We start from the raw sequence: 16,469 nt of genomic DNA on the forward strand, positions 1-16,469 counted from the left end.
TTGCTCAGTGATTATGTGCTTTCATTTGGAAAAGACTGCAAATTAATGGAGCTTTGGCCTGGTGAATGCCCACAAAGTCATTCTAATCAAATGTGCTAGAGTACCTACTCCGACGATGCATCTAAATAGATTTGAGAGAGGAAATAAAATAGTAACGTGATATTTCCTAAAACATACCGATCTTAGTTTTTTTAGGATAGTTTACTGGTAATTCTTTAGTAGTCGAAATTCCCGAGCCTTTTTTTTACTTCAAAATTATCAACACCTTCTAGCACCTTTGTTATATAACAATAATTCTATTCTTACCTACAACCTGACCAATGTCGATTTGTATTTCAAAATACAAATTAACTCGGTCTAGGATTCTAGGTAGTGAATAGGAGTAGCTATAACTCTATCAGAAACTGGTGGTGTAGGGCTCTATCAGAAACCGGTGATGTCTTTTAAGTTTATCTGATGGCCCAAAGCCCACTTTGAAGCTCCATACATGATTTGGATAAGGGCTAGCTGGACCTGGGCTTGGACTTTTGAGTTTAACCCGATCTAACATTACAAAAAGGCTAATACGGTTGTGTCCATAAACTGATGATCTAGTGAATGAATGAACTCACGCTCGGTTCCTAAAACTAGGCCCTAGACTTTTGATATGGAAAGTGTTGAATCTCTAGATCAGTTTGCTTCTAATGCTCGTGCTCTTGTTCAAACTTGTGCCTACGTCCTTGCCGTGGTGGTGCTGCTGCAGGTGCAGATGGTAGAATAGCAGACTAGTTCTGGGCGTTGATCAACTTAGTGAACCTGTCCCAACTTACACCAAATGCTGTAGCAAGTTCATGTCCATTCGTTGTTCGGAGAATTGAGCTAGCCCCAATGAGAAACTGGGGTGGTTATTGCCAGCGGATGTGGTGAATCCAAAGAATTCAAATGGCCCCTGTGGAGACGCAATTTGGCAAATTGGCAGCACCCAGAAAACGTCACCTTCCTTCAGCACGGCGTTCATTGCTGATCCTCTTAATAGAATGCCATATTCTGTAGCTCTTGGGTTCACATGGGGTGCCATCATCGCTCCCTGTAATGGATCACATAGCATTTGTTATAATAAGTTATAACTCACATTGTACCATCATCCATAAAAGTGCAACTAAAAAATTTCACAGAAATCCCAATCTATCAATTAGTTGGTTCATGTGTTGGTTATGATTTATTTTGTTCAAAGTCCAATGTCTAAATCCTAAGGTGCTCAACCACAACCAGTGTTTTATTTGAAAGGCAGCAAAGAGGTTTATGAATAATTACTTGGAAAGCACCCATTCCCAAGCTCTCCGAATTATCGATACTGCAAATCATTTGAAGAATTTGTCCTTCACCTGTATTAACAAAATATAGAACGTTGAACCTGCTGGAATTCTGTAAACATCTCCAATCTTCAATTTTTTCTCCACCAAGCCATCTTTGTATATCCATCCAATCTTAGCTTTCCCTGCATCATACCAAAATTAAGAAAGCATATAATTAACATACTCTTATGTTAGTACTCAAAGACAAAACGTTATGTCATCTGAACATCTAAGCCCATAAAATTATGCACTTGCTTTAGAAAGTCATCAAGAATATAAACTGAAGGCATAAGAACATCGATCAGACCAACCTACCCAAGTCTAGCACTACCTTTTTTATTTCTTTAATGAAGGGGATACATAGATTGTAAATTTTCTTTAATCAATCTATGTACTCCCTCTTGTCTTGCAAAATGGAGCCAGTATAATTGTTAACTCCTAATGATATGAAACTCTAAATAAATCTCAAGTTTATGAATAAATTGTTGTATATAATGATGTAGCACAGAGTTTACTTCACTTTATTGATTTTTGTTTGTTCAATCTTGATTTGTACTGCTTAGAACTTTATACTTACATAATAGGAAATTTTTAGAATTAAGAAAATGTCATACGCTTGAGGAGTTGAGGCTTACACCTTGCGCCTTTGAGGCTTATGCCGTCGAGTCATGAGCTGGTCAATCTCCTTGCCCCGGCGCTTTCGCGTTTTAAAATGAAATTGCACTATTAATCGGACAAAGATGATCAAGGTACTGAGGAACGAAAAGAGACTTAGGTTCCATGTTGATAAACCCAATGTGCATTGGGGTTGGCTATCAATACCAGTTCTCTTCTTCCCCACATTTCCCCTGCTTCACTCCTCATTACTTGCCTTGATTTTGGCAACAAAAACACCTGCTCTTCTTATCCTCCATATCTACCTTCCTATTTTTCTTCATAGGCTCTTCTTCCTTCACTGTACCCAAATGCCAAGGTAGCTGAGAAGAAAAACTGCAACAGGAACACCAACAGCTTTGACGATCTTGATGCAATCATCTTGTTTAATCAGCTTATGGGTCTCTCTTTCGCTCTTTTCTTTCTGAATCTACTTTTCAAGTCTTCAACTACTATAACTCTAGAACTGATGAGTGGTGTTGTGAATGTAAGTAGTCTGTGTGGATAGAGAGAGCAATGTGTGCGAGTTTATGAAGACTGACGAGAAGAAAGTTACGCAAATATTTTTGTTACTTGCTGGCTGGTTTTGCTATAGGCAACGCATGCAGATGTGAGAAAAATCAAACGGACAGATGTATCTTTCCTTTTTTTTAAGATAGCGGCAAACCCGAACCATGATCAAAATCTTGAACCCTCTAATGCACGACGTCTTGGCCTTAGAAGTGCATCCTTACCTTGTGAGTCACATGGTTGAGTCCTACGCTTGTGCATCATGAACCATTGGAGACCCTAAGAAAAACCATTTGACGAGGCCTACCAAAATATGGTTGGTACCATTTGATCTGACCCTAAGCATGATGTTTCCTCACTTTGGTTTTGCCATCCCATGGCAGAGTACGTTTAAACAACATGATGATTTAGTCAGAAAACAAACTCACCATTGCAAGTTTACTTTCTGTAACACTCAGTCACAGTATATACAAATATGTGAATAGTTATTTCTCCGTGTATTTCCAAGAGATGATGAAAAATTATTGGGGGGTTTCCTAATAGTAGTCTGTAACAATACATTCTATAAAAAAAATCCAAGATAGACATTACCTGTTGATATACATACGCTGATACCCAAATACATCCCTTTCTTTCATTCATTGGCCAACATGGCAAAGACCTATAATTACAAGATGTCATATGTATTACACTTTCTTATTTTCCTTGCCGAAGAAGATACAATACTGACTCATTTACAGTAGTAATAATTTTAAACAGTGTCTGCTCTCCAGTAGTGTCCTCTCCTAAAAATGTCGCTTAATTCTCTCTCCCGCCAAAGGATTGCAATCTTCTTCTTTTTTGCTCAAGTCATTCTGTAACGAACAACCCAATGTCAAAATGTCAAAATATTGTTTTCAGTTGCACTCCAGGCAATTATAATTGAGAATACACACTCAAAAAAAGAAAAACACATCATCAATGGTACAAAAACAAAGTAGAGAATTGGCATTTTGCATAGACCCACTTGCATTTTGCACCCTTTAATATAAGCCAGTGTAGAGAATGGCTTGCCAATAATAATAATAAAATGAAATCTACAAACACCAGGTATCAAAAACTAACTTTCGTGAATCAAGAGTTATATTATTTGGAAGTTACGAAAAGAAAGAGGGGCAAGCAGAAGGGGAAGGTAACATTGATTTCTCTGTTGCACAATCTCTCCATAAAACGACTTTCTCTGTTCTCTCCTCTTTTGGATTGTATTTTTATTCAACGGCTTTCAGAACAGAGATGTTGTATTAGCATATAAACACACTGAGGATATAAAAAGTGGGTACAAAGTACTCACTAAGACTCGAACTGCAGCCATTTGGGTCCAGTCCCACTGACTGACTGGATCGTAATGACAACTAAACTTTTGTCTCCATATTTTTTCGTTTCTCTATCAGTATACCAGATATATTGAATCCCTTAATACCCAGAAGTTCAAATTCTCTAATAATTCATAATGAAATATAAAGTATTCAGATTGAACTTACAACTTGGTACGGTGGAATGAGAATCTCCTTCTTGATCCTCCTGGAGTATCATCGAGGGTGCATGAGAAGGAAAACCATCTTCTAAATCTTCTGAAGCATCATCAGAGAGAACAAGAGCAGAACTGTCTTCAGAGTGTTCAGATACCAACCTCCTCATTATATTGCGTATCAAGTCAGATTTAACAGGCTCAAACTTATGCTCTGGTGTATGCTGCTGATTAAATCGACCTGGAAGCTTGGAGGAAGTATTATAACACTCTCCACACAAATCAAAACCAATTGCCTCCTCACAGTCTTTGCATTTATATCTCTCACCAACTATAGGATACATCTGAAGACAGCAATCAAGAGGTAAGAGAACGAGTGAAGAAAAAAGGTATTACTAGGAAATTATTGGATATCATCCTATTGAAGATGTTACCATAAATCCGTATGGCCAATATGCTTCAAACATGGATATATGGCAGCCAAAATTCAAAATTTTTGTATGCATTAATCTATCTGAAATGACTTTCAAATCTGAAAAAAATAGATGCCCGACCACCCAGATTAGGTATTTCAGTCTCTAATCCAAATATCATCATACAATACTTGCATGTTGACAATTATCTGAAAGTGTGTGACACTCTTTCTGTAATGACATGGTACAAATAACTGAATAAGAATACTAGGACTTTACTCTAATTGGCTCCGCATGCCAGAAAAAATATAATATCTTTCAAATAACAAGAAATTACGAGAAAGACATTACCCCACAATAATCACAACCAACTCCAAGATGGACATTTAAACCACGGTCGCCTAACCAAGACAAGCAACTCCAAGTAAGGGGAGGCGATGAATGGGGACACTTCTGTCCATCAAGTTCGGGGCCTGAGAACATAACTTTGTCTTAGTAAATATAGAAACAAGTTGTGCTAGACGATAAAGATGTGCACAGACACATGGATGTAATACGAAACATGCAATATATATCACTTGAAAGGGGCATATAATACAGTTGATACACACCAGCTAATGAATTACCCTGTTGTCCATGAATTGGTTGAAGCTGAACAGCCTCTCTTCGCAATGCATATTCTTTGGGGAATCTTTTCTCCAATAGATGATCAAGCTCTAGACAGACCTTCGGTATTCCTTTAGGATGTGAACTTTGGCAAAGTTGACATCTAAGAGCTTCATTTACTGGTATAACTATACAAGATTGACAATAGACTGCAAAAAGAGATAAATTAGGATGATTTGACTTTCAACATGATACATGTCATTGTAGTACACTGGTATATATAACGATATTGTAGTACACTGGTATATATAACGATTCTTTACATAACTAAGTTCCTACCATGCCCACAATTAAGAACTGCAGGTCGGAATAGCAGTTGTTTGCATGCAACACAAAGTACATCACTGATTGAAACAAGCTTGCATATTCCATCCTTCAGATCATTTTCTAAGATACTACTTTCTTCAACGGCTAAAGTATTTGTCACTTCCGAACCAGAATGAGCTTCCGCAGAAAGTAATGTAGCATTTGCATGAGCCAAAATGTCAGGAGTTTGCTTCTCCACAGTACTTGAGGTATTTATTTTCCCATTGGAACAAGTGCTACCATATGGGGAAGTTTGGAAACACATGCCGGAGAATGTTTCAGGGGAGTCCAGACAATTTGATTCCTCACAAATATGTGCCCTCAACACATTGTCACCAAGCTGAGGTGAGAAGAAGCCTCGCCTCTTTTCTTCTTCTGTAGAAGGAAAGACATCAGGACAAAAAAATCTTAGTAACAGAATTACTCAGATCAAATAAAACTAGAAAACCTTCATCTAACCTAGGATAATGATATAACCATATAATCATTGGTGTAATACTGTGTATTGTTCACAAGAGGTTCTAAAACAGAAGTGTTTTTTATAATCAATTCTACAAAACAACAACAATAATAATAAAACTACCAATTTGATCCAACTTATGTTGATTTCACACAATTTTAGCAATTATCAAAGGCAACCGGCAATCGCAGACAAACAGAAAAGCAATGGATGAATATTATTGTGGCTCTTTGCTTATATGTTACTACAGGTACTAAAAAACATACAGATAAAAAATAGAAAACATGAATAGCTTATATGTTAAAAATTACCTAACATTTGTTTTTCCCTTCTCTTGTAGGCCACAGGGTACATTTTCAAGAGCAAAAAATGAAGCAATTGACAGATACTAGGGAAGTGACTATATGGACACCTACATATAGGACAATGAGACTCTCCCATTCCACTCATTGCCCAGTGGACACACCAAAAACAAGATATATGCCCACAAGCTGCAATGAAAAAGAAGAAAGTTAATCACTTTAAACTTTAAAATCCTCACAACATGTACTCATATTTACTCACCAAGTACAATTGGCTTGTAAAGAAGATCCCTGTAAATCAAACACAGATTAGCTCTTGTAAATTTATTATCATAAGAGTGAATCATTTTTTGTATTGATTGGTAATTTAATATTGACAACTTACAAGCAAACGCAGCAAATAAAAGCTTCCTCGACATCCTCAACGTCATCAATTAAGTTATCAGTTCTCAAATTCTTCTTTTCCATTACTATTAATTTGTACAAAAACAAAAAAAAAAAAAAAAAAAGGATATAAATTAAACAGAGATTTTATTGTTTATTTGAGAAAGAAGAAACGAGGAGCGTCCTTTTTATTTCTTCTTTCGGTGCGGTGGTCGACAGATAATATATATAAAGTTATAAAACAACGGTTGTTTTTTTTTTTCCTTCGTTTGTCCTGAGAATTTACGGCATTCCACGATACATCGGAATGTCGGCATTATCAGTACTAGTAATACTGTGCATGAACAAAGAGACAGTTGATAAAACAAAATCTAAATAGTAACTAGTATACTGCTAAGTAGTGGGGGTGAGCGGAGTGGGAGGGGAAGATGGAGAAGGAGGAGTGGAGATTTAGAGTGTCTGGAGAGGGAGAGGAAAATGGAGAGTGAGAGAGAAAAAAAAAAGGGAAGGAAGAGATGAGGATGGACTCGATAACCCCCTTCTCCCAAAAAAATGTTAAACTCCACTCACGGACTACACTATAATTGACATAATCTAAATGTATTATTTGACAGTCATAATAGTAAACTGCATAGCAGTGGGGCGTGAGCGGAGAGGGAGAGGGAGAGGGAGGACCGGAGAGGGGAGAGGGAGAGGGATGAATAGGAGAAGATGAGGACAGACTTTAAACCAACCAAATAACGTTTTGGGCCACCTTACCCCCACCCGGGCCAAAATCGTTCGCTCCGCTCACTTGATAATCATTTTTTTTTCCTATTCCCTCCCAACAATTCAAGAGTTCGTTTCACTAAAGGACTCGAGATCTCTATAACTGGGTACAGAGATCATTTCTGTAACCGTGTTATCTCGCTGTTGATCCGAATCCGAGATGTGTGTGTGTGCCTCGATACCTGTGTGTGTGTTCCGAGATGTATGTGTGTGCGCCGAGATACGAGATGTGTGTGTGTGGTACAGAGATCAATCTCTGTACCCGGTTATAGAGGAACCGGTCTCTTCACTAAAAGATGATTATTGTATGTTATATAAATGTGTACATTATTAAATTTTAATTTTTAGTCTATAAGTATCTAACAACACAATTAAGTTTTAATTGTACTCTTATATCATGACTCTTCACTCTCTTAAATGCCAACCCTGAACTAGTTAAAATTAAATCATGACTCAAATTAAATGCCAACCCCGAACTAGTATCATGACTATTATATCATGACTCTTCATTCTTCATTCTTTTACAATTAAGTTGGTGCATATGGTTAAAATTTATAGAAATTAGAAGAAAAACAAATGTGAAGAAAAATATAATAGCATGAAATTTACAAAAATTGTTTGATGATATTTGAGACCTATGTAGTTTACTTGCATTTAACCGTTTGAAGGAAGTTCATTCTAACCAAAGACAAGATTTTGACCATACATTATATTTGAGGGAGGAAATAAAGTAGTCATGTGATGTTTCCATAACATACCGACCTTAGTTTCTTTAGTATGACAGGGTATATGTTGTTGAATGATGATTATCATGTTGAGAATTGTTGTTAGCTAAATATTAACTTGTAAGTGGCGAATTCCAATACAACATATTTTGTAAATCTCTAGTAGTTGATTAGGTAATATCCTAAATTATTTAGTAGTCAAAATTCCATGATGTGTTGATCAAGCCTAGCCTTTAGATATTGAAATGGCATTTGAATTTTTGACTTAAAAATTATCAACACCTTCTAGGCTTCTAGCAACCTAGGTATTGAATATAGAAAATAGGAAGTTCAGAAACTGATGGTGTCTTTTAAGTTTGTGTATCTGATGGCCCAAAGCCCACTCTGAAGCTCTATTCAACACCTGGTGTGTCGGCCCGGCCCGGCCCATATAACCAACTACCCAACAACAACAAGTCAACAATATAACAGTAATAACAGAAAGTCAGAAACATTCTTTCTTCCTTCCTTCCATTCATATCCAAATTCTCCAATTCAAGTAGAGCCCAAAAAGATCTAGAAAAGAGTAACACCCTATTCAAATCCATTTTTTAATCTATGATTCATAATTGGAAAGTGTACTAGATTATAAAGTTTGTTTTTTTTTGTGTATGTTTGATAGGCAAGTTTGATTGAAAGAAATGACTAGTAAAGTATGGAGATGGAGTTTGGGATTGTCTTATATAATAGCTGTTGCTATAATCTGGATAGCTGCTAGTTTTGTTGTTCAGTCAGTAGTTGATTCAGGTGTTTCCCCGTTTCTCATTACTTACATTTGCAATTCTTTGTTTATTGTTTACCTTCCCTTGGTTGAAATTGCCCGTTACGTGGAGGACTCTTTTGGGTCTTGGCGTGGTAATAAGGATAAGGATAGTAGTTATTTGGAAAAATTAGGAGAGGCAGAGGAAGTAGTTCTTCTTGGTGGGAGTGATTTGAGTACCAAATTGGAGAGTTTAGTTCCTTTGGGATCCATTGAAGAAGGAGGAACGAGTGAGAGAGCAGAGATTGTATTGTATGAGCCTGAAATGACATTGCCCAGTGAAGTTGATAGTGGAATAGTTAACATAATAGAAGATATTAGTGGAGGATTGGATTCGAAAGGGCGTTGGACGCGTACTAGGACAGCAAAAGTTAGCCTATTGATATGCCCCTTTTGGTTTCTTGCACAGCTCACTTTCAATCTCTCTCTCAAGTATACTACTGTGACTGTAAGCATCTCGACATTTTAGCAATTTTCCCTTTAGTTATTTGTTTCTTTTAGTCAGTTTTAGATTGAATTATTTTGGTGCTATTAATAATGTTTTCGATCTTCTTGCAGTCAAATACGATCTTAAGCACTGCATCTAGCCTTTTCACCTTTTTTCTAGCTCTGATTTTCTTGGGGGAGAGGTTTACGTGGATTAAACTGATTAGTGTGCTTCTCTGCATGGGAGGGACAATTATAGTCAGCTTGGGTGATTCTGAGTCCGGGTCAAGTGCTGTTGCTACAAATCCTGTTCTTGGAGACATTCTAGCTCTTATTTCGGCAGGCTTTTACGCTGTGTATATTACTCTCATCCGGAAAAAGTTACCAGATGAGGACGATAAGGTTGGGAAAGCCAGTATGGCACAGTTTCTAGGATTTCTTGGGCTGTTCAATCTCTTGATTTTTCTACCTGTTGCTCTTGTTCTGAACTTTGCAAGGTTGGAGCCCTTCCATGCACTCAGCTGGAAGCAGATTGGTCTCATTATTGGCAAAGGTTCGTTATAGGTCCTGAAATGCTTGTCTGATATATCTTTCATATTATGTCTAGTAGTAGTACTTTCAGGTGATGGGGTGATATTAGTATAGCAATTTTTGATAGTTTACAATAGTCAATAAGCCTCTCTATTATAGTACACTAGTATTACAGCCCTGTAGGATAATGACGTTGTATGATAAGCGTCTGTATGTTCACACCCATTCATTGCAGTGGAGCGTGAGCGGAGTAGGAGTGGAGAAGAGATAGGTATTGGTGAGAAAGGAGAGAGAGGGAGAGATGGGTTTTGCCGGCAATTTGAGAGAAGAAAATAATCAAATCAGCAAGTGAGGGGGGAGCAGTGGGCGTGAACGGGGAAATAGTGGGTGGAGGAGAGGTCGGCTGGGGAAAAGTTGGGAGAGAGAGAGTGTGGAGTTGTGAAGAGAAGAAGAGAGAGGGAGGGGGTAGGTACACACAGAAGATAAACAACATTTTGCCCAACTTTCCAAACCCAACTCAAAAACGATCGCTACAGCTCACTTGATTATTTCCATAACAACTTCATCTTTATATCGTTTTTCTTTATAGGACGGTTAAGATTTGTTACACTGATACATTTGTTTGGCAGAAGTAAATATCTACAAGACTTTAATCCGTGAGCGTGAGCGAACTCTTGAGGTCGCTTTTCTAAAGTCACCCAAAAAACCACTTCATACGTGTCATTCTCCCATGTGTATGTCCGTACCCCCAAATAACTCTTACTTTGTGTCTGACCGTACCCCCCTCTTATCTCATTTTTCATTTTTCCGTCTTCACCTCCAACCTCTCCCAATCTCTCCTCCAAACTATTCTCACAATCTACTCATAATCTAAGAGTGATTTACACAGTCTTAATCTCCCTCCTTCACTCTTCCTCTCCCTCTCCCTCTCTCCTTCCTTCTCAACCAAACCCAATTCTCTCTCTTCCCACCACAAACTCATCTCTCCCTCTCTTTTCTACCTCCGCTCACGGCCCCACTGCCTTGCAGTTATCTAGTAGTTTAATATGCTGTTTTCTTGTTTAATGTGACAGACGAAATGCTCTGGCAGAAGGTAATGGAGGATTCAAGGTCATCATTGCCAAATAATAAAACTCAGTAATCAATAACGTTAGGGTTAATAACGATCCAATACAAATGACACGGAAAAAAAAATGCCTCTGTATATCATCCTCAAAGTTGTACACTTCTAGCTAAAAAATACGAGTTTCTACATTTCCCCGCATTCAACAATAACACAGGAAAGTTTAGGACGGTTGTTAGGTCCAGTAGCTACATTCTCAATCTTCCTCACAACCAAAAGACCATCTCCAAACACCCTCTGATAAAATAAGAGAAGAAACAAACACAGTTAGGAGGAAACGTTATCAACAGTTTTCACAACAAGGACTGATAAATCAAAAGGTGGTTTCCACTAAGAAAATGAACTTACCCCAAAGACGACATGCTTATTGTCGAGCCAATCAAATTTTGAGCACGTTATGAAGAACTGCAGTGCAAAAGAGATCGTAGACTGAATAAGAGACTACTGAACTATTTCATCTAAAAGATTAGAAACATCCCAAGTAAAACAGCAAAATTTGAGGAAACCTCTGTTGTAATAAATAGCCAATCTGTGTCTATGTTCAAAAGTCATGTGCAGTTTACAAAAACTGGTATGACTTTGTACTCAAACATTGGAACATTGTGAATATTGCATTTTGGCCTTAAATAGGTTATCAGTTCGTTTTCCTTCTTCTCTTTTGGGATCTGAGGGTACGCTGTCCAAGCAGCAGACCAAATTCAAGCAACTACCTGCTTGCCTAACGTATTTTTCACCTAGAATAAAGGCTTGGTTCAAGTTGAAGGCTCAAGTTCAAATGCTGAGCATATGCAATATCTCAAGAAACTCACTTAAACAATTCTCTACTTTAAAGCCATGTGCAATCTGGAAAACTGTAGTACTCAAGAACTGGGCTATGGATTTACTCACCGATATTTGCAATCAAAGTTTCACAACTCTTGCTTTTTTCACATAATGTAGAATATTAGCCTCTTAATGTGCAGAAATCCAGTTTTACACCTTAAATACTAAGGGATAATTTGGACCAGACTTGAGGGGGAAAAAACAAGTCTCAAATTGAACATGTAGACTTAGATTAGATCAAAGTAACAAATAACAATAACGAAATAGTACCTGGCATCCATTGGTGTTCGGTCCGCTATTTGCCTGCAACCAAACAAATGAACAACAAAAGGATGCATTAAGTTTGGAAGTATAAGTTAGACTAACTTGAACAGGAAAAACTAAAATAGTTTACAATAGACCGACGAAAGAAAAATATACACTGAGATACTTGAAGTTTAATTTGAGCAACAACTCTTACCATCGATAACAAGCCAGGACCAGTATGCTTCGCAATGAAATTTTCATCATCGAACTTACTTCCATATATGGATACACACCCACTACCATCGTTCTGAAACATTAACAACATTGTCAAATAGAGTCAGTAACAAATATGAGAGTGACGTTATAAAAATTGTGGCAAATATAACCTTGAAAGGTTTCAGACTGGAAGATTCTCAAACAAAAAAAATCATCCAATTTTAGGCACTCCTACCTCCTACATCATCTAACCGTCTCTGTGTGAGGAAGATGATGTAGAAAGTAGGTCTGAAACCTTAACAGTGTCCTAGATGATAAACCAGAAGTCCACAACGTTTGAAGATTGATAAGAGATACCAACCTTTAAAAAGTCACCAGTCTGTATCATAAAATCCTTGATCACCCTGTGAAACTGACAATTTTTGTACCCAACTGGTGTTACCCCTTTTCTGCAAATCAACTCCAACGAATTGAGACATATTATCAAAAACAAATATCCTCTGTGTGTAGCAACAACAGAAACTATTGTTGGTGAACTGAAATCGTCTTATGAGGATCCTGACGCAGCACCATCAGGATTCCAGGAAGATATACACTTTGTAATTTTTATCCATATAATATTTTGAAAAGTAATAGTGGGAAGTAACACACAGAGATTAAAGGAAAGTATTTCCATATACCCTAGTGACTATTAGCAGAATAAAAGAGGAATTTTCAAACTACATAATAGGCATTATCAGATTTGCAGCTGAACACAAAAGTGAGTACGACAATTTTACTGCCCTAAAAAGAAGAGAAGTAATAGGGAGCTTTGTTCCCATGCAATTTGATCTTTATCTGAGATTATACCACCTCAATCAACAAAAAAATAAAATAAAATCTCCAAACTATTTTGAGCCAAATCCAGTTTCTTTAAGAAACTTCAGAGTTCAGACCCAATATTGACTCACTGAACTGACCAACAAGACCAATGTGTTTGAATGATGGTAAACTCCTCTTAAAACTAGCCCAATGTCATCAAAATCCACTAGACATCATTGACTAAGCAGCAAAGGTGACACAACCAATCCCTATTTTAAGATTTTTTTTATTAAACATACTGATCACTGTCTGAATCTTAATGTCTGATTTTAGCTAAACCAAGGTGAAATTGTGATTCAGTTCGGGGTATCCAACCCCTTAAGTTTCAAACTTTTGAAGACGCACTTCACTTGTAGAGAGAGAGAAATGTGTAGCACTCAGTGCATAAAAAGCCACATTCTGTTTTTGATCCTCAGAAAAACCATGGATATATAATACAGCCACAAATTAAAGTTATAACTACTCAAGCGGAATAAAGGATAGCTGTATATCAAGTGTGCTGACTTACCTGTGTTCACCAGTACAGAACTGCCTGCAAAACAAACAGATACAAGGTCAGTCTTCTTCCCTTCCCTCTCCTTAAACCTCCTTTTCTCAACCACCACTTCTCTTCCAGCAAGACTCACATCCCTCCTCGAAACAAAAACCCCACTTCCATAACCACCACCACCAAGACCAAAAACCCAATACCCTAATTTCACTAAAGCTCTAAAAACAATAACAATTACAAAACCCCAAAGTAAAGTTTCACCTAAAAACGCAAGTGATGACCTACGACATGAAATAATCACTCTTCTATCATAATCAACTGTAACCAATGTTTTGAAATCTTCCAATGCTTCATTTCCTGATGAAATGAATCTATTGTATTTGTACTTTGAAGTGGCGAATCCGAGAGAGAGAAATATAATAATCTGAGAGCAAGAAATATCTTAACAAAATATAGTATGTGTGATTTAAAAGATTTCAATTGGTTCGGTTTGAAGGAAAACCCACTTGAATTATGGGCGTTTTTTCAAGATAGATTGTGAGAACAGGCATGATGGAGGAGAGATTGGGAGATTGGAGGCGAAGACAAAAGAAAATGAGAAAATAGAGGGGGGTACGGTCAGACACAAACGAAGGGTTATTTGGGGGTACGGACAGACACAGGAGAGAGTGACACGTAGCAAGTGGTTTTTTGGGTGATTTAAGAAAAGCGACCTCAAGAGTTCGCTACGCTCACGGATTATCTCCTTAGCTCACAATTCCCAGTATCTTGATTATAGCTAGTAATCGTGGTAATATTTATTCGCTGAACTAGAAGAAAAGCACACATGTTCTGTATTATATGTGTACGCCATCTTATAGTTGGATGGCCTCCCAAGATCAATGATATGTCAAAACTTTGACATAGGCATCGTATAAAGGTTTACAGGAAAATATATTATAATTCGAAATAATGGTTTCAGAAGCCAGGTCTTTCTTAGTGGTTTAGTCTACAATTCCTCGAAAGTATCATACAGGGAAGTGTACATCATTTTCTTTCATTGTTATTGGTGGTCCTAGTTAAACAACCAAAATCATACTAAGTGCCAAAATTAGATGAGGTTGTGAATTTTGACTTCTATTATCCTATATCATGCATGGAAAAAAAAATGATTTTCTATCACTTTCTTCTCATTTCCTTGAAGTTAAGGTTGTTGGATATTTGGAATCAAAGACTTTCATTTTTGTTCATTATGCTTTTCCTTCCAATGGAAAGATTCTATTTTGCCAGAGATGTTTACACTTAACACCAATACGTTTTGATCTTCATGTTCAGGTCTTCTTGATAATGTTCTCAGCGACTACCTATGGGCGAAGGCTGTTCTTTTAACAAGCACTACTGTGGCAACTGCTGGTCTCACAATTCAGGTTCCCTTGGCAGCTATTGTGGATTCAATAACAGGCCATGCCCCTCATCTCATGGATTACTTTGGAGCTGCGGCTGTCATGGTCGGGTTCGCTGGCATCAACATCCCCTCTGGCGCTTGTTGCAGTACAAAGGATGTAGGTCCAGGGATAGCCGATACAAATGTGGTTACAGAAAATGAAGATCATAATTAGTAAAACATCTTGTAGAATACTGTGGATGCGATACGTAATCAAGTAGCTTATGTCCTGACCTATCCATTTGGGAAAACGTGTAGGTCGATTCAGTTGTGTCATATGATTGGTAGCTGCATTGAATTGTACTCCAGTTCAAAATTAGTACACGAGTGGCATCATTAACTTAAGAAGATTGTATATGCGCTGATGCACAGATTTCTAGCTCTCTGCATTGTCTGGGATGATCTGTGTTCTTATCAACTTGGTTGATCGACTCTATGTTTTGTGTCGAAGCCATCTCCTCTGAGACCCAAATCAAAGCACTAGCAGTCTGGCAGAATATAGCCCACAAGAATTTGTTTCCACTGCTAGAATTAGTTGCTCAAGAAGCTGATAATATATGATGAGCGTCAGTCCGAATTGCTAACAAGTTTGATGTGCAATTTGAATGACAAAGGCAAAGGTTCGCGAGTCCATCGAGGTTTTCAGAAGCACTAGAGAAGAAAGAGACTGAATGCACCTTCCAAGGGTCTCAAAGGACACTGACTCCAAAGGTTAGACTAAGAGTCTGAATTTGAATTTAGCGATCAGGACACAGCCTTTAGAACTTAAGTTTCATTGTTTTGGTGTGTTGGCCACCTCTCAAATGGATTTCAGAGTAGACTGCTTCTGCTGCTACGTCGCTATGACAATATATATGAAAGGTTCCCCGTCAATGCCTCTACATTCTATTCACAAATATCAGGATTTTAACAAGTCGTTTGCTATTTCCATCTGCTATTGATCTGTCCTCTATAAATTTACCAAGCTCACATTCTGATTGGTATGGTAATTGCGTCATTACTCACCTAGCGTGCTGCTCCCAACATGTAACTTTTCGGCTCACACATTCATGCCTTCCAGAGGGAAAGAAAATACAAGGGAAGCATTGGTATGGAAAGTGTTGAATATTAATTTGGAGTATTTTTTTTTATTTTATTTCTTATAATAATTCATATAGGTCGCTTGTGATGGCCGATTAATGGTCTTAACATGCTAATGCTTGAGTCTTTCACCAATTTAGAGTTTTTGCATTTTCTACAAATTTTTTCCTCTGCTCCTGTTACCACAAACTCCCAAAGGTGATTTTTCTTGAAACTTGCATGCCAAGTAAAAACACAAGTGTCCCGACTCCTCGCGTTGTACGCATTGCCTTCAAGACCAGTTAATATAAAACCTACCACATGTACGTTTTCCTGGTGGAAGAGTGAAGTTTTGTCTACCTTCGTGATGGTGTGGGTGCTGTATATTGACCTTTGGTATTACTTATTGTACCCTGGCCTCTCAGTATTATTGAAATTGAAGGC

General features: G+C 37.6%; 3 protein-coding genes and 1 pseudogene across 4 annotated transcripts; 1 reads left to right on the forward strand and 3 right to left on the reverse strand.

Moving 5' to 3' along the window:
- Positions 1-764: 764 nt before the first annotated feature.
- Positions 765-3,136, reverse strand: LOC147500755 (vicilin-like seed storage protein At2g28490; annotated as a pseudogene).
- Positions 3,042-6,745, reverse strand: LOC147500756 (E3 ubiquitin-protein ligase PRT1-like). 2 transcript variants are annotated; one of them, XM_086562359.1, is made up of 8 exons: positions 6,538-6,745; positions 6,415-6,443; positions 6,162-6,341; positions 5,364-5,765; positions 5,030-5,233; positions 4,770-4,891; positions 4,019-4,349; positions 3,042-3,352 (listed from the first exon to the last, which is right to left on the reverse strand). In XM_086562359.1, coding segments are annotated over exons 1-8 (1,353 nt in total). In that variant the 5' UTR covers positions 6,621-6,745; the 3' UTR covers positions 3,042-3,350. The 2 variants fall into 2 exon arrangements, with proteins under 2 accessions (XP_086418485.1, XP_086418486.1); XM_086562360.1 differs by having other exon boundaries at positions 5,045-5,233; positions 6,538-6,741.
- A 1,763-nt stretch (positions 6,746-8,508) lies between these two features.
- On the forward strand, positions 8,509-16,139 carry LOC147500757 (putative vacuolar membrane protein YML018C). The gene is made up of 4 exons (XM_086562361.1): positions 8,509-8,594; positions 8,691-9,276; positions 9,387-9,807; positions 14,858-16,139. Exons 2-4 carry the CDS (start codon positions 8,710-8,712, stop codon positions 15,139-15,141), a joined length of 1,272 nt encoding a protein of 423 aa, XP_086418487.1. The 5' UTR covers positions 8,509-8,594; positions 8,691-8,709; the 3' UTR covers positions 15,142-16,139.
- LOC147500758 (peptidyl-prolyl cis-trans isomerase CYP22-like) lies at positions 10,900-14,121 on the reverse strand. Its single transcript, XM_086562366.1, has 6 exons — positions 13,562-14,121; positions 12,554-12,641; positions 12,191-12,283; positions 12,001-12,033; positions 11,257-11,313; positions 10,900-11,145 (listed from the first exon to the last, which is right to left on the reverse strand). Exons 2-6 carry the CDS (start codon positions 12,578-12,580, stop codon positions 11,035-11,037), a joined length of 321 nt encoding a protein of 106 aa, XP_086418492.1. The 5' UTR covers positions 12,581-12,641; positions 13,562-14,121; the 3' UTR covers positions 10,900-11,034.
- Positions 16,140-16,469: the final 330 nt, after the last annotated feature.

This window comes from Coptis chinensis, chromosome 5 (genome assembly GCF_015680905.1).
Source record: "Coptis chinensis isolate HL-2020 chromosome 5, ASM1568090v1, whole genome shotgun sequence".
Lineage (NCBI taxonomy): Eukaryota > Viridiplantae > Streptophyta > Magnoliopsida > Ranunculales > Ranunculaceae > Coptis > Coptis chinensis.